General features: G+C 56.2%; 1 protein-coding gene across 6 annotated transcripts; it reads left to right on the top strand.

Annotated features, from left to right (window-relative positions):
* Nucleotides 1-478: 478 nt before the first annotated feature.
* Nucleotides 479-11,024, top strand: CEACAM16 (CEA cell adhesion molecule 16, tectorial membrane component). Of its 6 annotated transcripts, XM_058707072.1 has the most exons (10): nucleotides 479-716; nucleotides 922-1,057; nucleotides 1,926-2,135; nucleotides 2,623-2,793; nucleotides 4,008-4,352; nucleotides 4,673-4,948; nucleotides 6,246-6,524; nucleotides 8,693-9,019; nucleotides 10,598-10,673; nucleotides 10,790-11,024. In XM_058707072.1, the coding sequence occupies exons 3-9, from the start codon at nucleotides 1,934-1,936 to the stop codon at nucleotides 10,660-10,662; spliced, it is 1,665 nt and encodes a 554-aa protein (XP_058563055.1). In that variant the 5' UTR covers nucleotides 479-716; nucleotides 922-1,057; nucleotides 1,926-1,933; the 3' UTR covers nucleotides 10,663-10,673; nucleotides 10,790-11,024. The 6 variants fall into 6 exon arrangements, with proteins under 6 accessions (XP_058563055.1, XP_058563056.1, XP_058563054.1 ...); XM_058707073.1 differs by lacking the exon at nucleotides 10,598-10,673; XM_058707071.1 differs by lacking the exon at nucleotides 10,790-11,024 and having other exon boundaries at nucleotides 8,693-10,672.
* The last annotated feature ends 12,307 nt before the right edge of the window (nucleotides 11,025-23,331 follow it).

Genomic DNA, 23,331 nt, shown 5'->3' with positions numbered 1-23,331 from the left:
ACAGGCGTTCTGCGCCCCACCCTGTGCTGTCCGGCAATGGGGACACGGTGGTGACCACAACGACCCAGGTCCTGCCCTCCCAGGACTCACAGTCCAGATGGGGAGACAGGCCCACCCCCCGACTGTGAGCAGCCAGGGCGGTCAGGGTGCTCTTAACCACCACCCCCCCTTCCGAGAGTCCAGGAGGGCTTTCCGGAGGAGGAGGAGGAGGAGTTGGGCAAGCAATGAAACAGGGCAGAGGGAAGCGGGCAGAAGGGAGGCGGAATAACCGGAGCACAGAGTTCCCGGGAGGAAGGGGTGTCCGAGAGGCCAGTCGAGCCGCAAGGGGCCAGGCCACGCAGGGCCCCACGGGCCAGGCCACGGAGCTGGGCTTTCTCCCGAGGGCGCTGGGGAGTAACGCAGGTTCTGAGCACCATGGAAGGAGGGAGGGCAAGACCAGGGCCAGAAACCTGGGAGGACGTGGGAGGGGGCAGCCAGACAAAGGGCAGGAGGGGTGCCTGGACCAGGGCAGGGGCCACAGGGAGGGAGAGAAAGGCACACATGGGAGAGAGATTTAAGAGGCAGGGGCCACAGGATGTGGCGTGCTGGTGGGGAAGCGTCGGGGACAGAGGCCTGGGTCTCTCTGTCCCAGTGACGGGTGGACAGTGTCACCAACCCCTTTGATAAGAGGACGAGGAGCAGAAGCAGGCCTGATGCCAAGGTCGGTCTGGGACAAGGTGAGCGAGTGGCGCCCAGGGACAGCTCGGGGGAGGCGTCCTGAATGACTCTGAGACGCGGTCCCAGGGCTCAGGGGAGAGGCCTGGGTCAGGACAGAGAAGGGTGAGGTGAGGCTGCAGGCTGGGGGGGTGGGGGGGGGTGGGAGGGGGGGGCGGGGGAGAGAAGGCGCCAGCGCACCCACACTTCTCGCAACCCCTCCAGCAGAGCCCCGCCCTGCAAGGGTAGCTCAGGACACGGTGCCCGAGGAGCAAACTGGGACAGCTGAGCCACAGGGACGGCCCCCTGCCCGGAGGCAGGCCCCTGGGGCCCGAGAAGGGCCGGGGACCCAGAAGCCATCGAGGTATCAGTAATAACACATCTGTCGACAACACCCTTTCCCCAGATCCCCCCGCCTCCCGCCCCGCATCGCCAACGTCACCTTTCTGGAGATGACCTTCCCTGATCCCCTCCCCCACCCCCAACTGAAAAATCGCAAACCCCCCTTCCTGGCTTTATTTTTGCCCCAACCGCACTTATGTCCATCCGACACGGGACGGTTTGTATTGTATTTGTTTACCCCCCGAGGGGGCAGGGAATTTATCTACTTGCGCTTAGAACGGTGCCCGGCAGGCAGGAGATGCCCTTCCAATATTTGTTGAATCAATGAGTGGTTTCTTGGCCTTTTGCCCTGTGCTGGGCATCGTCGCAACCGTTTCACGCCAGTTTACTCACTTAATCTTTACAACGGCCCTACGAGGTGGGGACTGTCATTGTTCCCATTTCACAGATGAGGAAACTGAGGCCCGGCGGGGCGGACTCTACAACTTGCTCAGGGTCGTGGAGGCTCAGGGTCCAGCGCCTGCCCTTTTAATAATGGTGACACCAGCCAGACCTCGTGTCGGGGGGCCCAGTTCCGCCAGGTGCTGGTTCAAGTCCCGACAGGGAGCGTCACGCTAATTGTGCTCAACAAAACTGAGGAGGGCCTACACCATCCCTGTTTCTTTTCTTCCTAATGTTTACTTATTTTTGAGAGAGACAGACAGAGCATGAGCAGGGGAGGGACGCAGAGAGAGGGAGACGCAGAATCCGAAGCAGGCTCCGGGCTCTGAGCTGAGAGCACGGAGCCCGACGCGGGGCTCGAACTCACCAGCCGCGAGATCATGACCCGAGCCGAGGTCGGATGCTCAACCGACCGAGCCACCCAGGCGCCCACCAACCGTGTCTTGCAGAGCAGCTCATGGAGACTCGGCAAGGGACTGCCTCCGGCCCCACTTCGGGGAAGTGCAGAGCCAGGGTCAAAACAGGGCCCTCTCTGGCCCCAGAGGCTCCGCAGACACATCGGACAGACACGGGAAAGAAGGCCTCAGAAGGAAAGACAGAATGCGCGCTTCTCACCCTGTGCAGGAAGCCAGTCGGCAGCACGGCCCCAAAGAAAGCACGTGGCCGCCGAGCCTCCTTCCCTCGGGGTGGCTTTGGAGACAGGGCAGGGTCCGAACTCCCTCTCGCTGCAGGAACTTGGGCAAGTCAGAGCCCGTGCCTGGCGCCTCAGTTTCCCCATCTGCAAATGGGGGTTCTAACAGTGCCCACCTCACAGGAAGTCCCCTGAAAAGATACCGGAAGGTCACCCACAGCGCAGAGGCTGGAAAACGGCAGTCGCTGCTGATTGGCTTTATTCTTTGGTGACCCCCAAGTTCACCAGGGCCCGGGGTAAGAACTGCCCTAAAATCTTCCCCCGCCCTCCTCCTCCCTGGCGACCTGGTTCTCCTCCTGGTACCAAACCCCGGGCCCGGGCCCTCGGCACAAGGAGGTTAGGCAGCGCCCCAGGAGGCCCGGCCGGGTCGTGACCCCTGGCCGGTGCCTGCCACACCCACTCTGGTACCCAAACGGGGCCCCAGATCCTCGGTGACTCGATCCCTCCAAATTCAGGTGATCTCCCCCGGCTCCAAATCACCGAACCCTCCCAGGTCCCGCGCCAGACGGAGCCAGGTCCCAACCAGGAAGGGCCTCGGAGCATCGGGACGCCAACACTGCCGTCTTCGAGTCCGGGTTGGGGGCGAAAGATGGCGCTGACGGGGTGCAGCTGGCTCTTCCTCAGCGGTGAGCGACAACGGTGCCCCCCACAACCGCAGGCCCCGGGGAGGGGGGCTTCGGGGAAGGGCAGGGACCCCGGTCCGGGAGAGGCAAGGTGCGAGCCAGAAGTCCAGCGTGCTGGGTAGGGAGGGCCCGGTCTGCTCCTCCAAGAGGCCCCGGCCAGGGCCAGCCACCCAGAGAAGTCTGCAGGGCGGACCTCAGAGATTTTTCTAAGATCGGGGTGTGAGGCTAAAGCAGGGGGGTCACTGACCCACCCTCGCTCGCGTGGCAAACCCTGACTGAGCTATAAAAGCGTGGCCGGGGTGAGCCCTGACCCCCGGCTCTGCCTCTCCCTGAGGACGTGGCTTTGGGCAGTCACCTTCCCTTTCTCAGCCTCAGTTTCCTCATCTGTGAAATGGGCTAAACTCCCAGCGTCGTCCGAAGGTCACAATAAGCAGCGTTCACTAGCATTTACTCTAAATGTTTTCTGGGTGTTAACAGCCACCCTAGAAAGGGGGTCCGCTCAGGACCCGCCTCTTCATAGGCGAGAAACCCGAGGCTCGGAGAGGGGAAGCCGCTGGCTGGGCTCAGCCTGCCAGTGGTGGCAGGGCTGAGGGCTAGACCCAGAGCCCTCACCCCTCGCCAGGATGTGTCAGCCTGGAAAGTACCAGAAACCGGGGCCAGGCGTGCAAGCACATCTTCCCCGAGAACCCGCCACGGCCGCCCCTTCTGGGCAACCACACACACAATTCAAACCCAAGCAGCCCTGACCAGCTAGTCGGGTTTGGGGCTTATCTCCTGGGTTGGAGGGAAAAGGGTGGAGTCAATTCGTCCCGCCCCTACTTTCTGCTGCGGTCAGACCTGCCGAGGCGGAGGAAGAGCACCGGACTGAGAGTCCGGGCCCAGGGCCTAGACGAGCCAGCCTGATTGTGCAAGCCGGGGTTTGGTGACTCTCACAGCAGGAAAACCCTCTGGGCCCCCAGGAAATCCAAAGTTCTTGCAGGCTGAGCACGTGCTAGGAGCTTGTGCTCAAGGCTTTGGGCCAGACCCCAGGCAGAGCCCATCGAATTCAATCCTCAGTCCCACCGCAGGACTGAGACCCTACACCTGGCTCACACTGATTAGGTGCTTGTGGTATACCAGGGACACGCGTGCCAGGAGATCGCCACGTCTCCTCCTCCACTGAGTGGGGGCAGTGGCCACGGCGGCCTCACCCGCCCCCTCCGGCTCCTCTTCTTCAGCCGCCTTCCTGAGCGCGGGGGCCGAAATCTCTATCACCCCCGAGCCTGCCCAGCCAGCCGAGGGGGACAACGTCACACTGACCGTCCACGGGCTTTCGGGGGAAGTGCTTGCCTACAACTGGTACGCGGGGCCCACGCTCAGCCTGACGTACCTGGTGGCCAGCTACATCGTGAGCACGGGCGACGAGACCCCTGGCCCGGCCCACACGGGACGGGAGGCTGTGCGCCCCGACGGCGGCCTGGACATCCGGGGCGCCCTGCCCGGGCACTCGGGCACCTACATCCTGCAGACCCTCAACAGGCAGCTCCAGACGGACGTGGGCTACGGACACGTGCAGGTCTATGGTGAGACGCCCCGCCCCCCTCGGCCTCCCCTGTACCACGGCCAGCCTTCCCACGTGCGTCCCGGTCCCTCTGATAAAAATTAAAATGAAAATAAGTTAAAATGGAAAACCGTTAAGAAAAAAAAAAAAGACAAAATAACATTAAAATGCTCGCCTCCTTCAGGATGGCTTCCAGGACTGCCGCCTGTCCCATTCTTTGCCCCTCTGGCTGGGGGTTACAGAGACGCCCCCAGGATCCAGCCATGCCCCTTGCCTAGAGCGGGGGTGGCCGGGGGAGCAGGCAGTGCCCGGCCCCCTCCCCCTCTGTCTCTTGCCCCACAGAGATCCTGGCCCAGCCTGTGGTCACGGCCAACAACACGGCACTGGTCGAGCGCCGAGACACCCTGCGCCTGGCGTGCAGCAGCCCCAGCCCCGCTGACGTCCGCTGGTTCTTCAACGGCGAAGCCCTGCCCATCGCCATCCGCCTCGGCCAGTCCCCCGATGGCCGGGTACTGACCCGGCATGGCGTCCGCAGAGAGGAGGCGGGAGCCTACCAGTGTGAGGTCTGGAACCCGGTCAGTGTCAGCCGCAGCGAGCCCGTCAACCTGACCGTGTACTGTGAGTCCTCCTGGCCCCGCTAGAGATACCCTGCGCCCAAACCTCATAGATGGGGAAACCGAGGCCAGGAGAGGGTGCCCAAGGGCGCACACAGTGAGTCAGTAGGTGAGCTGGGGTGAGGCACCAAGGATCCCTTTCTTTTTTTTTTTTAATTTTTTTTTTCAACGTTTTTAATTTATTTTTGGGACAGAGAGAGACAGAGCATGAACGGGGGAGGGGCAGAGAGAGAGGGAGACACAGAATCGGAAACAGGCTCCAGGCTCCGAGCCATCAGCCCAGAGCCTGACGCGGGGCTCGAACTCCCGGACCGCGAGATCGTGACCTGGCTGAAGTCGGACGCTTAACCGACTGCGCCACCCAGGCGCCCCACCAAGGATCCCTTTCTAAGGGATGCACTTGACCCATGTCCTAAGGACTAAAAACCACCCTCGAAACGGACCAATCCTTCAGTTTGAAGCAATACACGCAGGGAAGAGACACAGGGCTGGTTGGTTGTGAAATGCAGGTGGGAAGTGAGTGGCGGGTGGGAGGGGAGACCAAAGAAGGAAACACAACCAAAGCATGGAGTCATTCCCAGGGGCAGCAGATACGCAGTGTGGAATCCGGGGGAAATAAATCACAGAGGTACGCAAGGGTCGCCGATGTAGAAACACTTAGAGCCTAGAATCCTACGACCAGAGAATTCTGGATTTAAGAAGCACTGAATTCTAGACTCTGAGAATCCTAGAAACTCTAGAAGCAGAGATTCTTAGAATCTTAGAATCTAATTCTAAAATCTTAGAGGCACCCAATCCTAGAATTTTAGAAACATAGACTTCTAGAACCTTAGAATCCTAGAACCTAGAAGCATTGACTAGAAACATTGACTCTTGGAGCCCTAGAATTCTAGACTCTTAGAATGGCTTATGAGAAACTGATAGACCGATAGTCTAGTCATCGTCTTCTTCTTCTTCTTCTTCTTCTTCTTCTTCTTCTTCTTCTTCTTCTTCTTCTTCTTCTTCTTCTTCTTCCCTTTTTTTTAATGGAGCCATAGACTTCAAAAATATCTTGAAATTTTGTCTGGCCCAACATCCTCTTTCTACAGATGAGAAAACAGGTCCCCTGAAAGGGGAAAGTGATTCTCGAGATCCTAGAGCAAGTTAGAAATGTGTGTGGGATCCGAAAAAGCCAGAGCTTTCTCCCTCCGCTAGGCCCACACACTCCCAGAGGCCCAGCATGGTGGAGAGGAAGCCAGGGTGCCCATCTCTACTCCCCTGTCGCTCTACTGCCCCATCTCTCTCCCTCCTGCCCCCCACAGATGGCCCAGAACGCGTGGCCATCCTCCAAGATTCCACCACCCGCACGGGCTGTACCATCAAACTGGACTTCAACACGTCCCTCACCCTGTGGTGCGTGTCCCAGTCCTGCCCAGAGCCCGAGTATGTGTGGGCCTTCAACGGGCGGGCCCTCAAGAACGGGCGAGACCACCTCAACATCACTAGCATGACAGCGGCCCAGGAGGGCACGTACACGTGTATTGCTAAGAACCCCAAGACCCTGCTTTCCGGATCCGCCTCGGTGGTGGTCAAGCTCTCCGGTGAGTCGCCCCCAGCCTGACCACCACCCCCTCCCCACGGAGGCCCAGTTGGACTATGAAGGTTTGGCCCCTCCACCAACAGTTACCGCACCATGCGCCCAGGAGATCACTGGAGAGTTAAGAGATTCCCAGCCCATTCTTTGGCCAAGTCACAGAGTGGCATATCGGGTGGACCCCCTCTTCATCTGGAGACGGTCCATGCCTTGTCGCCTGGAAAACAAACAATGAATCAGACTCTTCCTTGAGAGTCCTCAGTGTGTACCTGTCCACATCGGGCAGTGGCAGGGCGGGAAAACGTTCAGACATCCCTTCCTGTGAGTGCCCCTGTTCTAAATTCAGCCGGTCACAGATGCTTTGGGGCTGACCCATTCTCTCCACACAGACAGGTGAACTTCTATGCGGCCAACTGGGTTACCCAGTTATCTGGCCCAGAGGACCGTGCATGCACACACACACACACACACACACACACACACACGGAAAGTCACAGCCAGCTGATGGCAAGTGGAAAAACACAGCCAGGGAAGCATTGTCTTGCCTCTGTCCCTAAACAACCTGGGGGCTGGGGGTAATGCAGACACAGCTGGTGTTTTCAGAGCTATCAGGATCCTCAGGGGACACTTTCTCATCCCCTGGGGACGGTGGCTTTGAACACTGAGGCCTCCTTAATTCTGCCTTGGTTCCTTCCCAAGTGGCCACCATGCCCCCAGGGACGGTGGGAACAGTCCTTCCCTCCCTCCCTCCTCCCTCCCTCCTACTAACAGGCTGGGTCTCATCCAAAGGGTGGATACTCTTTCACCCAAAGCAGAAATGGCATCCCCAAAGGTAAGTGTACCTCCTGCCCCACCCCACCTGGGGCCTTGGTAGCTGGTCTTGGCCAGAGACAGGGAGATGTACCAGATGACCCCAGGTGCCGCCCCAAGCCCTGCCTGTGCAGGCCAAGATGGGGGGTGCCCAAGTGTGCAGGTATGTGCAGGGAGTGGGTACAGCACCCCCGAGGGCCTCCCGAACTGTCAGCAACCCCGTGGCAAGTGCCAGGGAGAGACAGAGGAAAGGGAGACTCTATCCTGATCCCCATCTGGGGGAGACTCTGATGTGATGGAGGAGACATGGTCTCTGCTCTTGGAGAGATGATCCTGGAATAGGGAAGCATGACTTCCTTATTCGAGGAGCTGCCAGTCAGAGAGAAGAGGCAATGTCTCACACTCCATGGACTTTAAGCAATGATGGAGGAGACATGACACCCACCCTCAATGAGCTTCCAGTCAGATGGAGGAGACAGTCAGTTCACACTTGGGGAGACTTTGTATTCTGATGGGAGAGATGTGGTCTTAAGGAGACATGGTCCTTTTTTTTTTTTTTTTTTTTTTTGAGAATTCCTAGTCTGATGGGGGAGACATAGTTCCCACCTTTGGGTTACTCCCAATCTGATGGGGGAGTAAAACCTCCCCCTACTTTCTAGGAATTTCCAGTCTGATGGGGTAGACATACCCCCATCCAGCTTCTGGGGTCCCCAGCCTGATTGGAGAGACCCAGCCCAATAATCTGGAATTTCGAATCTGATGGAAGAGACATGGCCTCCCACCCTCTGGAATCTTTCAATTTGATAAGAGACTATGGCCCCCACATCCTGAGGTCTCTTGGTGTGACAAAAGAGATACAACCTGGGGTATACAACTCCCAACTATCTGAGGCGGAGACAGGCCCCCATGTTCTGAGAATTTCCAGTCTGATAGGGGAGACATGCCCCCCCCCCATATTCTAGAATTTCCAATCTGATAGGGGAGACATGGCCCCTATATTTTGGGAATTTCCAATCTGATGGAGGAGACATGGTTTGACTCTCTAGGGTCTTCTAGTTAAGTGGGAGAGATATCCCCCCGAGGGCTGGAAATTCTTAGTCTAATGCGGGAGAGACGGCCCCCACCCTTGGGGTCCCCCAATCTCCTGAGGGAAGACAGAGCTCCCTGGCAGGCATTGTCGGGACACAAAACCCACCTCCACGGCCACACAAGTCAGCTCCTTCCTCTGTCTCCTTCCCCGGGGCCCCCGCACGGGGCGGCACCAGTCGGTTGCGGGGGAGGCAGGGGCGCAGGGGTGGGAGGGGGATGCCACGCCAGGTGCAGGCCCGGTGACCCAGGCCGCCCCCCCCCCCACTCTCTCTTCAGCGGCAGCGGTCGTCATGACGATTGTGCCCGTGCCCACCAGGCCGATGGAGGGCCAGGATGTGACGCTGACCGTCCAGGGCTACCCCAAGGACCTGCTGGTCTATGCCTGGTACCGCGGGCCTGCCTCGGAGCCCGGCCGGCTGCTCAGCCAACTGCCGTCAGGCAACTGGATCGCAGGCCCCGCGCACACAGGCCGGGAGGTGGGCTTCGCAAACTGCTCGCTGCTGGTGCAGAAGCTGAACCTCACGGATGCCGGCCGCTACACCCTCAAGACCGTCACGTTGCAGGGCAAGACCGAGAGCCTGGAAGTGGAGCTGCAGGTGGCCCGTGAGTGTGTCGGGGGCAGAGGGTGTATCTTTTCAGACAGACGCTCCCAAAGCGGTGCTTTGTCTCCTCCAGAGGGGGGAGGGAAGCACGGACGAAGGGTGGATCTGCGTCCCCAACAGACTGAAAGAAGGGGCTCCCTCTCCTCCCTCTGACTTGGGGATCTCCAAATGGAGTTTTTGGCCTCTTCTGTCAAACCGACAGCCTAGACTAGGGGTAGATAGGCCTCCTGCATCGAACTGAAGGCTACCAAAGGGGGATTCCACGCCTCCTCTCTCATATAAGAAGTACACCAGACTGAAGGTCTCAAGAAAGGAGGCACAGTCTGAGCGTAGGGCACCCTTTTTCCTGCAGGTGGGTAGATCTATTGCCTCCGCTACTTTATTGGGAAAGTGGGTTAATGATGGGAGTGTACGTCCCCCATCAGACTGGATGTATAGTACGAGGGTGGATCGTAACTCCCTCTTTAGACTGGGAGATCCTAGACAGTTGGCGTCATGTCTCGGCCTTTGCATTAGGGTAAGAGTGAGGACAGAATTTCTACCATCAGAGGGGGACATTGTTCTCTCAAAGTGAAATAGGAAAAATCTCCTCCGTTAGGATAGAGGCTTCTAGGTGATGGGAATTTTGTCTCCTCCCTCAGACTGGGAATTCCCAGTGGTCAGGAGCCATGTCTCTTCCATCAGTCCGGGAATTCCCAGATGTTGAAGACCATGTCTTGCCCATCATAGTAGGGACTCCCAGAGTCAGGGACCATGTCTCCTCCATCAGACTGGGAGCTCCCAGAAACAGGGACCAGGTCTCCTCCATCAGACTGGAAGTTCTTGGAGTCAATGAACCATGTCTCCCACATCAGACTCGGAGCTCCCAGGGTTAAAGACCATGTCTCCTCCATCAGACTGGGAGCTCCCAGAAACAGGGACCAGGTCTCCTCCATCAGACTGGTAGTTCTCGGAGCCAATGAACCATGTCTCCCACATCAGACTGGGAGCTCCCAGAGTTAAAGACCATGTCTCCTCCATCAGACTGGGAGCTCCCAGAGTTAGGGACCATGTCTCCTCCATCAGACTGGGGGCTCCCAGAGCCAAGGACCATGTCTCCTCCATCAGACTGGGAGCTCCCAGAGGCAGGGACCGTATCTCCTCCATCAGACTGGGAGCTCCCAGAGGCAGGGACCGTATCTCCTCCATCAGACTGGGAGCTCCCAGAGTCAGGGACCAGGACCATCCCCATCAGACTAGACATCCCCAGAGGTCCAAGAGGCCATGTCCCTGAGGCAGGCTTCATCCCATTAGACCAGGAGCTCTCAGACACTGGGAACTTGGTCATTCTCCAGTCTGGAGCCTCCTCTTCCCCATCAGACCAGGCATTTTTGGAAGCCCTGAGTCAGGGATGGCATCTCCCAGCTCAGATGTGAACTTTCTGGGGTCAGGAAATCAGTCACTGCCAGGCACCGCTTCCTTCATCAACCCCTGGTCCTGGGTCAGTGCTGGAGGTAGAATGCTCTTCGATGGCAGCAGGCCACCCCCCCCAACCCATGAAGCCTCGGAAATCCTTTTCACCCTGTCTCTCTTCTCACAGTCAACCTCCCTCCCCTGCATGAGGACCAACGCCACCTTCCTGAACCTGAACCTGGCACAGGCTGAGCGTGGGGAGGGTGGGGCCGCGGGAGGCTGGGGGTGGGCAGGGGAGCAGGAGGGGTGGGGGCACCGGGAGCTCATCCTCTACCTCCCTGACAGCCTCTTCCACCCTTCTGCCCCCTCCCCTCCTCAGCCCTGGAGTAGCAGCGCAGCTGTGGCTGTGGGGACCTCCGGAGAGAAGAGCTCTTCACGCCGTCCTCCCCTTCTCCTCCCCCTGATTGGAGGACCACTTGTTCCCAGGGAGGATGCCGGACTGACCACGGTTGGCTGTTCTCCTGCTTCTGCGCTAGAGCTAGAACTGACCAGGCCCTACTTCTTCGCTGAGTTGTCGGACAGCCACAGAGGCCATAAATGTCCTGGTTAACACATGCATGTGTCAGCCTCTCCTTCTCTGACCGTCAACCCTGCCATCTCCTGGTGACCACACTTGCCTCCTTTCCTACCCGAGGTTATTCTCAGTGTGGGTGCACGCGTGCACAGGGATGCCTAATGGACAGTGCTGAGTCCCTCCTGCTCAGTGTCAAGGCCTCGGGCTCTTCTCACATCTCCCCAGGTTATATCTGACGGTCCTGCTTCCCAATGGGCCAAAGACTGCCCCTTCCTGGGACACCAGACACCGGGGTTCTGTGGGACATAGCCCTCCCCTATGCTGCAACTCACTCCCCCTGGGCCCTGAAGCGAGGCTGCTCATGCCAGGACAGGGAATGACCAAATTCCCTGGGGGGCATGAGGGATGCCGTCTATTTAACCAAAGATGCTCCCTTGTGGCCTTCATTGTCCTGGGATTGTCCCCCACCCCATGTCTGTCTCAAACATCACCTGCACAACCCTAAATATATCTCCCTCCTCCTCTAAATGCAAATGGAGTAGGGGTGGGGGTGAGGGGTAGAGAGTGAGGGATTGGAAGAGAGTGTCTTCTAACACCTGCGACTACTAGGACCAGAGCCACAGGCCCCACTCAGCCAAGATGTCCCAAGAGAGAGAGAGAGAGAGACAGAGAGAGAGAGAGAGAGAGACTCTCAGTGTTGGTCAGAAGTGGTGATCACAGACTCAGGGTAGCAAGAGAGGTTTGGGCAGGGATAGAAAGGCCTAGTAGAGGGATTTCCTAGAAAGCTTCAAGACAGAGACTTTCTGGGGATGGCCACGTTGAGATGGGATGGTGGGTGGTGAACGGACACCACAGTGAGGGTTATAAAATCTGGATTATGATCCTCCATTTGCCATGGATTCATTAGACTCTCAGTCTGTCCATCAGCAAAAAACGTGTGGGCTTGGGGCAGGCTAGAATTTTTTCAAACCATTTCATTAGCCTCAGAGCCCTTTCCTCAAATGCAAGCTTACATGGTAGGTCAATATAGGATTCAAAATAGTAATGCGATAAAAGTGGGTACAGCCCTCTCTCCCCCAAAGTTTATTTACACCTAGAAAATTCCTGAGATGTAAATTAAATAAACCTTGAATTGCAGAGGCAATTACAATGCAAAATACCAACCAAAATCAAACACTAGTGAAAACACTAGATCCAGAAACCTGTGGTAAAGGGCCAAAGCTGCACTTGGAGGGGGAACGATAGTCTTAAATGCTTAAATGCATTGGGAATACTAAAACGGAAAGAGCTTGACAATGAACAAAATAAGCCGTCCACTCAAGAAACCAGAAAAATAAACCAAGGGAAAAAAGGTAAGGAATGTAAAAAGGCAAAAGCAGAAATGGATGAAGGAGAAAAACAAAACACAGAGTGAGTCAACTAAACCTAACGGTACTTCTTTGAAAATGTTGACGGACTAGGCAAACGTTTTGCAAGTGTGATGAGAGACAGGGGAGGCCACTATCTACAATCAAAGAGGGGAGGGGGGTGCTGTCTGGCTCTATCGGTAGAACACACGACTCTCCATCTTGGGGTTGTAAGTTTGAGCCCCACGTTGGGTGTAGAGCTTACTTAAAAATATAAATCTGAAACAATAAATACAATCAAAAGAGAGACTGGTCTGGTTGCAGTAGAGGGTTGGTTCTTGGTTAGATGCACAATAACCAAACACACGAAGGGAAGAGGGTGTGGAATACCCGGGAATGGCTCCCCGGAGGCCACTCCTCTCTCATGATGGCAGTCGCCGCCTCCGGTAAAAGAAGCTCAAAGTGTCAGATACTCACTTTCCCAGAGGGCCTTGCAGCTCTGGGTGGCCGTGTAACCAAGTTCTGGCCAATGAAGGGAGCAGCGAGCCAAAAGTCGCGTCCACGCCTCTGCCCCCACCCGAGGGAGGCGCCAAGAGCGCTCTCCATGGAGTTTGAAAGCTATTTCCTAAATCAGTGGTGTCCAATATTAGGTTTCCGGGCAATGGCACAACTAGGAAGCGTGGATGGCTTTGAGTCCACACTCTTAACCCTGATATTATCCAGCCCCCCAAATGGGAAATGGCTCTCGTATGCGCGCCCTTCCACCAAGTTCACGTAACAGCAAGCAACGTACATAGGGCTGGAGCCCAGGTACACCAGTTAGAATTTCTCTTCGGTGGCCAGGAAGGGACTGGAAATAACACAAGACAAAGAGAGAGAAGGCTAACATACAAGATGAAAGGGAAACTGGTGCGAGTGACGGCAGCTTACATGGATGGCAGACCATTTCTCTCTCCCGGAAAGACTTCCCAGAGGCGGATTGCTCAGACCTGGAATCGCGGCTCCACGGGGGCATTAGAGACACAGCGCCTTCTGGGTTTCTGCCTCATCATTCGTGACGCGGGGTTGCCATTCCCTTGGTCACCTCGTGGTCCAAGATGGCTGCTGGAGCCGCCGCAGCCTCGTCCACGTTCCAGGCCGGCCGCGGAAAGAGAGGGACCGAGGGCAAACACAGCCCCACGCAGGTTGCGCCCCCTTTAAGAAACCTTCCCCAAAGTCCCGGCCTGCGCCGGCCGCTTACATATGATTGGCCAGCTGTTAGTCACATGGCCACCCTAGCTGCAAGGGAGGCTGGGACTTGTAGTCTTTCCCCTGGGTATATCGCCGCCCCCAGAGAACCTCAGGGTCCTGCGTCGCAAGGAAGAGAGGAAGAAGGGATCCCGGGTGGGCAGCTGGCAGGCCGGGCCACACGGGACCTTGGAACTCCTTCCTAAACTGGACAAAACAGCCTTTCTCACCTAAGCCCGAAGGGAAATTGTCACAGCCACAGCATTCAGGGTTTGCGAAAGACAGTGGTTGTGTTCAGTTGGGGGTTGCTTTGTGCAATGCAGAATGAGGCCAGCGGGAGGGACAGGGTGGAGGGAGCCAAGGAGGAGGCTGCTTGGGTTTCTAGGTCAGTCGGATTCCAGATCCCATATCCTCAGGGTGTGGAGGCTCGGATGTCCCCAGGACCAAAGCTCCCGTCCCTCTAGGCATCCCTGGGCTCCAATCCCCTTCTGTTAGCAGTTCCAGGAAAGAACAGTGACCACAAAACGATACTAGCTCCTGTATCTCGAGTATCGACCGTCCTTTTGCGAACACGTGCTCAATGAATTTCTACAGCAACACTTCAGAGTAGTTACTGCCACTTGGTCCATCTTCTAGATGAAGAAACTGAAGCCACGGGGCGCCTGGGTGTCTCAGTCGGTGGAGTGGCTGACTCCGGCTCAGGCCGCCATCTCACAGTTCGTGAGTTCGAGCCCCACATGCGGCTCGCTGCTGTCGGCACAGAGCCCTCTTCGGATCCTCTGTCCCCATCTCTCTCTCTGCCCCTCCCCTTCTGGCTCTCTCTCTCTCTCTCTCTCTCTCTCTCTCTCTCAAAAATAAACATTAAAAGAGAAAGAAAGAAAAAAGAGAAACTGAGGCACAGAGAGCTTAAAAACCTTGCTCTGGGTCCCCCAGTTCCCACAGCTGCCGGGTGGAGAAGCTAGCTGGTAAGTCCCCCCTCATTCCTCAGCAGGGCAGGCCGGTCAAGAGCGGAGGCTGAGCGCCCAGACAGAGCTGAGCTGGCCACTTTCAGCCGGGGGCGGGGGCACGTTGCTCTTCCTCGCCTATAAAACCGAGATAATAGTGCCCACCCCTAGAGTTGTTGAAAAGAGTCAACTACGAGTAAAGGATCTATGCAGGAAAAAATGCTTTTGGCCCTAGGTGTGAGCTTTTGGCAACAGGCAGAGGGAAAAGTCAAAAATCACGATTTTCCTGTAATATGTTCTTCTTGGGGGGCTTAACTGATCCTATCCTGCACAGGTTTGCCGCACTTTATGTAAGATGTGATGTTCCTGAAAATGTTAATCGCTGAAAGTGTCTTCCAAGGAAAAATAATAAAGTGTATGAGCTTTTTTTTTTGGTAATGTTTATTTATTTTTGAGAGAGAGAGAGAGAGACAGACAGAGCATGAGTGGGGAAGGGACAGAGAGAGAGGGAGACACAGAATCCGAAGCAGGTTCCAGGCTCTGAGCTGTCAGCACAGAGCCTGATGTGGGGCTTGAACTCACAGTTCGTGATCATGACCTGAGCCAAGGTCGGATGCTTAACCGACTGAGCCACCCAGGTGCCCCACATGTGAGCTCTCAGAATCACGGTGCTGATCATCACTGGCCCCGGGGTAACATGCTCTTAGCACAGATTTTCTGACTTGCTGCTCACAGCCTCCCTTTGAAATGGGGCCACGTTTTTCCAACCTCCTAGCTGTTTATTAAACATACGCATCCCAGGTCCCTGCCTGGCTCCAGGAAATCTGTGTTTCCAGGCAAGAGACCCGGAGGCTGAATTTTTTACATCAATAGTCTGGGTGATCTTTGTCACCTGGGAAGTTGGAGGGCCTCCATGCAGGGACTGGTTCACAAAAAAAGGAAAGAGAGGCACAAAGAGAAGGAGGCACCTTGTCCGAGGCTACTCAGCCAGGAAGGGCCGAGTTGGCCCAGAGAGGGGCAGGAACCAGCTCAGGATCACACAGCGGGTTTCGGACTGGAGACTGGGGCTCTCCTCTGCCCCAGGAGGTTGAGAGCAGCCCCCCAAGTCCCCCACAAAGCCACAAAGGCCGGATGGCGCTTGGGTCCCCGGATTCCACTACAGCCACGGATGGGGCCCAGACTGGGTGGCCAGGGGAGCCGCGGCCTCTGTCTTGCTCCCATTCCTCCCCCCTCACCTAAGATGCCTTTTCTCAAGTAACCCTCCTGCGGTGGGGAGGGCAGGGGTGGGGGCAGGAATGACCTTGAGGCCAGAGCACACAATGGCCCAGTCACTGTCTGGAGCCCTGCCAGTGAGAGGAAGGAAACATGCCCTGTTTTTCTCCCCTGGGCTGGAATGTTGATGCAGGATGGAGAGAGAGAGGAGGGCGAGCCGAGGGAGAAGGAGGGAAAAGAGAAGGAGGGAGGAGGGAAGGGAGGAGAGAGGAAGAAGGAGAAGGATGAGAAGAAAGAGGAGAAGAGGCGGGGGGTGCGGTGGGGGGGGGTGGTGCCCGGCACCAGGGTGCCAAGGCCAGACTTTGGGAACCAAGCAGGGAGTCTGCTCAGCTCCAGCCAGGCCCGACACACAGTGCAGAGCCCAGAGAGGACGTCCCAGCCCCCTAAGGTTGCACAGGACCAGGGCAGCCAAAGGGTCTCGCCTTAGCCGCCAACCACAGGCAAGAGCTCCCTGAGTTCCCACAGTGACCTTCAGAAACAGGTGTCAGCCCTTGAAGTCCTCAGAAGGGGAAACAACGGCCCCCTGACTATTGTTCCAACAAACCACACAACTCCTGCCCCAGGACCTTTGCACTGGCCTTTCTTCCTGCCAAAAATGCGCTTACCCTCAATCAATCGATTCAGGTCTTACCCTGAATCAATCCATTCAGGTCTCTGCTCAAATGTCACCTCCTCACAGGGGCCCCCCGAATACCCCGTGTTGTCTAGCTTTGTCCTTCCGAGCATTTATGACACACCCACGCCCAACTTTATAGGATATATTTCTTTCTTCACCTATTCATCATCTGTCTTCTCCACCAGACTGTGAGCCCCACGAGGCAGGGATTTTCTCTTTTGTTCACTACAGTGTGTGTCTATCACCTAAGTCAGTATCAATCGGCCCGGTTCCTTCTGGATTCTCCAGGGCATTACCCAGCCTAACCGCAAGCTAAGACCCGAAAGCACAGAAGATCTAGGTAGAAAGTTGGCAGGGAAAAGCATTTCAAACAGAGGGCACAGAATGTGCAAAGTCCAGGAGGCAGGAAACCAGGTTCACGGCCAATATGGCTGGCGCGGTAGCGGGCCACCGGGAAGAATTTGGCCTTGGCCGTCACCTTGAGTGGGAGCCACAGTGTGGGGGGGGTGGGCGGAGCTGGACAGGCTCCGTCTCGGGTTCTAACAGGATCCCTCCGGCTGGAAGAAATATAAGAAAAAGAGCAGGTAACAGGTAGACAGGAGGCAAAGGCAGCCGGGCCGGGGGAGGCTGTGGACACGGGGGGGGGAGAATAGATTTTGAACGTGAAGCTCAGGACGCGGCAGAGGGAAGAGAGGAGTCAAGGGGTCTCCGAGCTCAGGGCCTGAGCAGACGCAGGGCGGGGGCTGGAATGGAGGCCTGGGCGTTCGAGAGGCCAGCGAAGCGGGAGCCGGGCCCAGACCCCGAGGCGCACAGGCGGCTCCATGAAGGAAGTTGGCACAAGCGGCGGACTGTGGTTTTCACCCACCTCGAGGGGCCCCTTATCCTCTCCCCCAACTTCCCCTCACGCCGGGTGGAGCCGGCCTTTTGTTTGTTTCCCTCTCGTCATCCGTTTTATGATGGGGAAGGCTGGTTTTCCCCTAACCCAGCAGACGCCTCTTCCCTCTGCCTGTCCCTGACCCTCCCGCCTTGGGAAGCCCCGCGCTGGCCTCCGAAAATGTCCCTGCAGGCCGAGGCCCCTGCCACCCGTTCATCTGGCCAGATGGGCCCCGAAAGGGGAAGCGGGTCGCCCAGAGTCACCCGGCATGTGGTCAACTCAGGCCTTCAGGGTCCCGTCTCCTCGGTGCCCCACCACAGCCCCGGGAGGCGGGGTGGGGAGGAAGCAGAGGTTTGTCTCCACGTTTCACATGAGAAAACTGGAGCTCCAAGGGAGGCCCGAGCTCACCCAAGACGCCGCACGGACCGGGAGCGTTGGGATGTGAACCCAGCTCCTGACAGACGGGGCGGCTCCGTTGTGAGCTGTGAGGAGAAGGCGGTGGGGGACCCAGCCCCGTCCTGCCAGGGCGCAGTGGGGGTACAGACCGGTCGCGGACAATGACAGCCCAGCCCCTGGTCGGGGCTGGGATGGGGGAGCCCGGGAGACTGGGTGGGGGAACACCTGACCCAGCCGGGGGCCACAGAGGGCTTCGAGGAGGAGGAGACCCAGAAGGTAAGCGGGAGTTAACAGGTGCCAATGTTCCAAGGCAGGGAACAGCACAAAGGCCCAGGATTAAGAGGAAACCTTAGGGCTCCTCAGTGACCATGTCCCTCCACTGATGAAACTCTCCGATGACCTACCCTGGCAAACCCTTCAGCCTGACGTGCATTCATTCATTCAAACCTTCCCTGGGGTATGTCGTTAGTGCCAGCCCCCCGTGGGGACATAGCAGTGACTGCAGCAGCCCCTTGGGACAGTGACCCCGACCCAGGGTGGCAGGGAGGGCGTCCTGGAGGAGGAGGCATCTACTCCAAGACCCGAAAGGGCGGTAGGAGGGATGCCGGGAAAGAAGCAGGGAAGGGTGTTCCAGGCAGAGGGAACAGCCTGTGCAAAGGCCTGAAGGTAAATTCTGAGTCAAACAAGCTGCTCATGGCTCAGATGAAACAGGGTGGTCTGGGAGAGGCTAGAGAGGCCAGCCTTGCGGGCTTCCTTCCAGGGCACTGGGGAGCCATGGAAGAGTTATGAGCGGACTGGCAACAAGGTAGGCTCGTGAGTCAGAAAGACCTCCCCAGCATCCACAGAGGATGAACAACGTAGGGAAGCCACAGAATCACAGGCGGGACTTTGCAAGGTCCGGGAGACTCGTGCCCAGGTCTGCGGGAGGGGATCCACCATTTCTGGGTGCTCCTGGTGGGAAGCCTGGCCCACAGCAACCACTAGGTGGTGCCAGTAAACCACTAGCCGGGGCTGAGCCCACACGGGGCGGTCAAGTCCACAGCCCTGCAGAACTTCCCGGCCCCTGGGTCAGGGGAGCAAATCTGACCTGCCCTTTGCCTCTCCCTGTGCCCGTCCCAGCTCCCTCCGGAGCTGGAACTTGCTAACAGTGAGATTTCCAGAGGCTGCTCGGACCCCAGGGCTCCAGGAAAAGAGCTGCAAACAGGTTCACCTCTGTCATCACACTGGAAGCTCAGACTGGATCACCTTGTCACCTCTCCCAGACGGGAGGACTTTTACCTCCCCTATAAGACTGGCGCTTCCCTGACTCCCCCACCTGATTAGAAAACCATCATCCTACATGTCAGCATGGACCCTCCTTACCTCCCCCAGCAGACTAGAAATCCAGACTAGCTACGTCTTCATCCAGGGACCTGGGATTCATCCTCTCTATCCGATTCTCTATCCGGGAAATTCTGCCTGCCTCGTCAGACTTGCCGAGGGCTCCACATGCCCCCAACCAGCTGAGTCTCTTTGTTTCCCCCATCGGATTGAGGAGACCTTTGTCTCCTGCTCAGACCAAAGGGGAAGAATCTTCCAACCTTGCAAAGCTTTGCTGGTCCTTCCTCTCTTTGTGGAAGGAACCACGCCCGATTTACGGAATGGGAAACTGAGGCACCGAGCAGTGATGCAGCATGACCCTGCTTCATCGAGCTGCACATGCTCTGGTCCCCCCTTCACCCCTTCCCCACACCTGCCCTCCGCCCTCCCCGCACCCTGGGTAACTCCCCTGGCACAGGGAATAGGGGAATTTTGCCCGCTGGCCTCTGAGCTCGCTTGCCCATAGGGGTGGCGCCTGGAGGCCCGGGGTTAAAGTCCGGAGCTGGGCTTGGGGTTCAGGGCAGGGAGGGAGGGAGGGGCAGTGGCCTAAGCCGCGAGGGACTCCCCGGAAGGACAAGACTTCCCAGCTGTGGAGGACAGGGGAATGGGCTGGTGAGGCTAAGGATGGGCAAGGCAGCACCATGTCCCTGCAAATGGAGGTGGGGTGGGGTTCAAATCTCCCCACTCCGGGTCCCCCCTGCGTGGCCTTGGACCGGGAATTTGCAGCCTCTCCAAGCCTCGGTTTCCCCAGTTGTGAAAAGGGCATGATACTTCTCTGGATGGTTGTGAAGTCTCCCTGAGTTCACGCAAAAGAAATCCTAGGGGCGGTTAGTGGCCGGGGTTTCAACATGGACCCCTCCCTCCCCCTTCTCGGCACTGACCCTCTTCACTCTACCCTCCCCTACCTTCCTAACCCAAGCCACCTGCTCTCTCCCTGCACAGCTGATCTCCCTGCAGAGCCAGAGAGGTCTTCCCAAAACTCAACTTGATCCCCAGCTCCAGACCTGCTATGGCTCCCCAGTGCCCTCGGGAAGAATGCTGGCACTTCACCGAGGCCACAGGCCTACTAGGGCCTGTGCGAAGTGACCACTGTCATCTCTGCCCTCCTTTCTGTCCTTCAGACACATCCTTGTGCTCTCCTCTTTCAAACACTCCCTCACGGGGTTCAGGTGCTAAAACATCACCGCTCCAGGAATGTCTTCCCTGATCACCCTGATCATGGCCGGCTTTCCCTCCCTCTCCCGGCTCTCTGTTGCCCCTCATAGCCCCCACCACGGTAGAAGGAACAAGTGTTGGGGTGCCACAGTCAAAATAGCCTCTGAATCCTGCCACTTCTTCCCATCTCGGCTGGCCCCATCCCGGCCCAGCCACCATCACATCACCTGTAGCCTGGACCATCACTGTCTCCCCACCAGGCTCCCTGCCTCCCTCCTTGCCCCCCATATGCAGCCAGAGGCACCCCGTTAAAGCCTAAGTCAGATCACATCCCTCCCCTGCTCAGAACCCTCCATGGCTCCCATCTCCCTCTGAGTAAAAGCTAAAGTCCTTGTGGTGGCCCTCCTGACCCACTCAACACTGCCCCCACCTCACTTCCGCTCACTGCTCACTGCCCCCCTGCTCATTCTGCTCCGGCCACACTGCCCTCTAACAGCCACTGGGACCCGCCTCAGCCTCAGGGCCTCTGCACTTTTTGTTCCCTTGGTCTAAACACCCTTCCCCCCAGACGCATGTATGGCTTTTTCTCTCACCTCCTTCAGTTTTTTCCCCAACTATCACTCCTTATAGGGGCCTCCCTTGGCCACTCAACTTAAGAAACACTTTCAACCACTCCCTACCCCTGCCCCTCGCCAGCTTTGTTTTTCTCCATGGCAAATACCTGATGTTGTGTGTATCTTCCTTGTCTTATTGACAATCTGTCTCAGGGACTGGACTCTGACTCCCCGAGGGCCGGAAACTTATTTGTTCACTACCAGAGCAAGGCCTAAAATACCCGTCGGCAGAGTGAATGGAAGAAGTAAGACATCTGCTAGTTTCAAAAAGTACAAAATGGAAGAGAGAAGCCACCTATCCACCATGACCCCTGACCCTGTCCCTCCCAGCCTCTACTTTTTCCAGTTTCTTGTGGTTCATTCCAGAGATTGTTTACCTACCGACAAGAAAATGCACGCAAATGTTTCTTCCCCCCTCTCCCCCGCCGTTTATGCCAGTGGCACACACCTTGACCCTGCTCTGCATTTTTTTTCCTCTAGCAGCACATCTGGAAGATCCGATTGTATCATGCCAGGAACTGATTTCTTTTTCTTTTTTTCTTTCTTTCTTTCTTTCTTTCTTTTTTTTTTTTTTTTTTTTGCAAGCAGCTGCATGTATGGTGACCATAGTGGAGACCACTTTGGTCACAATTATTATTTACCAAGAGTGGTTGTTGGGGAGGCAGGGGAGCGGGGGGAATGGGTGATGGGCATTGAGAAGGGCACTTGTTGGGATGAGCACTGGGTGTTGTATGTAAGCAATGGATCACGGGAATCTACCCCCCCCCCCCCGAAACCAAGAGCACACTGTATACAATGTGTATTAGCTAACTTGACAATATATTATACTTAAAAAAAAAAAAAAAAAAAAAAAAAAAAGTGGTTGTGGCTTGGCGGCCAGGAGCTCATATCCACCTCACAGACCCAGAAACAGATGGTAGCTCTGTCACCAGCACCTTTGCACGCCGCTAGCCGGAGCGCAAACTAGTGCAGCCACCTTGGAAAACAGTTTGCCAATTTCCCCTGAGGTTAAATACACACTTCCCATATGACCCAGCAATTTCATTCCTGGGTAATTTACACAAGAGAAATAAAAACCTAGGGTCACACAAAAACCTGTACGCACATGTTTATAGCAGCCCTATTCATAATCACCAGTAGCTGGAAACAACCCAAAGGTCCTCCAACTGGTACATAAATAAGCCAACTGTGGCGCCCCCAGCCACGCCCCCAGAAGTAGGATACCAGGCAGCAGTGAAAATCAGCAAGCCACTGACAATACACACCACCGCATGTGTGAATCTCAGATGCATCAAGCTGCGGGAAAGAAGCCAAACTCAAAAGGCTACATTACTCCGTTTGTTAGACATTCCGAAAAGGGCCAAACGATAGGGACAGAAAACAGATTGGTGGGTGGTTGCCAGAGGCGGGCTGGGGAAAGATGTGACCACAAAAGACCAGGAGGAGGGGATTTGGGGGAGGCGATGGAAATGATTTGCATTTTGGTTCTGGTGGTGGCTATACAAACGCAAGCGGGGTGGGGGTGGGGACGTTGTTTACAGAACCGCACATCAAAGAGTGAATTTTTCTGCATGCACATTTTTCAATAATTTTAATACTGTGTGATCCCATTCCTGTAACATTCTGGAAAAGCAAAACTATAGCGAGGGAGCCTGGGTGGCTCAGTCGGGTGAGCATCTGACTCTTGGTTTGCACTCAGGTCGTGTGGTCTCATGGTGCATGGGTTCAAGTACTGCATTGGGCTCCTTGCTGACAGCTCGGATCCTGCTTGGGATTCTCTCACTCCTTCTCTCTGCCCTTCCCCTGCTGTGGTCTCTCTCTCTCTCTCTCTCTCTCTCTCTCTCTCTCATTCTCTCTCAAAATAAATCAATAAACTTAAAAATTTTTAATTAGGGGGGCACCTGGGTGGCTCAATCGGTTAAGCGTCCAACTTCGGCTCAGGTCGTGATCTCATGGTTTGTGGGTCCAAGCCCTGCGTCGAGCTCTGTGCTGACAGCTCAGAGCCTGGAGCCTGTTTCAGATTCTGTGTCTCGCTCTCTCTCTCTGCCTCACCCCTGCACTCACACTCTGTGTCTCTCTCCTTCAAAAATAAATAAACATTTTTAAAATTTTTTAAAATTTAATTAGGGGTACCTGAGTGACTTTCAGTTAAGCATCCAACTTCAGCTCAGGTCATGATCTCACAGCTTGTGGGTTTGAGCCCCACATCGAGCTCTGTGCTGACAGGTCAGAGCCTGGAGCCTGCTTTGGATTCTGTGCCTCTCTCTTTCTCTGCCCCTCCCCCACTCACACTCTGTCTCTCTCCTTCAGAAATAAACATTTAAATTTTTTTAATTTAAAAAATTTAATTAATTAAAAAAAAACTATAGCAATAAAAAACAGATCAGTGGCTGCCAGAGACTGAGGATGTAGGGAGAGTTTGACTGTGAAGGAGAACAGGGGGTTTTGGGATGATGGAAATGTCCTGTATCCAGCTTGCGTATGATTCTACGACTATAAACTTTTATCAGGACCCGTCCAACGTAGACGCTTAAAATGCGTGCA

This window comes from Neofelis nebulosa, chromosome 17, assembly GCF_028018385.1.
Source record: "Neofelis nebulosa isolate mNeoNeb1 chromosome 17, mNeoNeb1.pri, whole genome shotgun sequence".
Classification (NCBI taxonomy): Eukaryota; Metazoa; Chordata; class Mammalia; order Carnivora; family Felidae; genus Neofelis; species Neofelis nebulosa.
The sequence above is the reverse complement of the archived record's forward strand: the minus strand, read 5'-3'. Positions and strand labels throughout refer to the sequence as shown.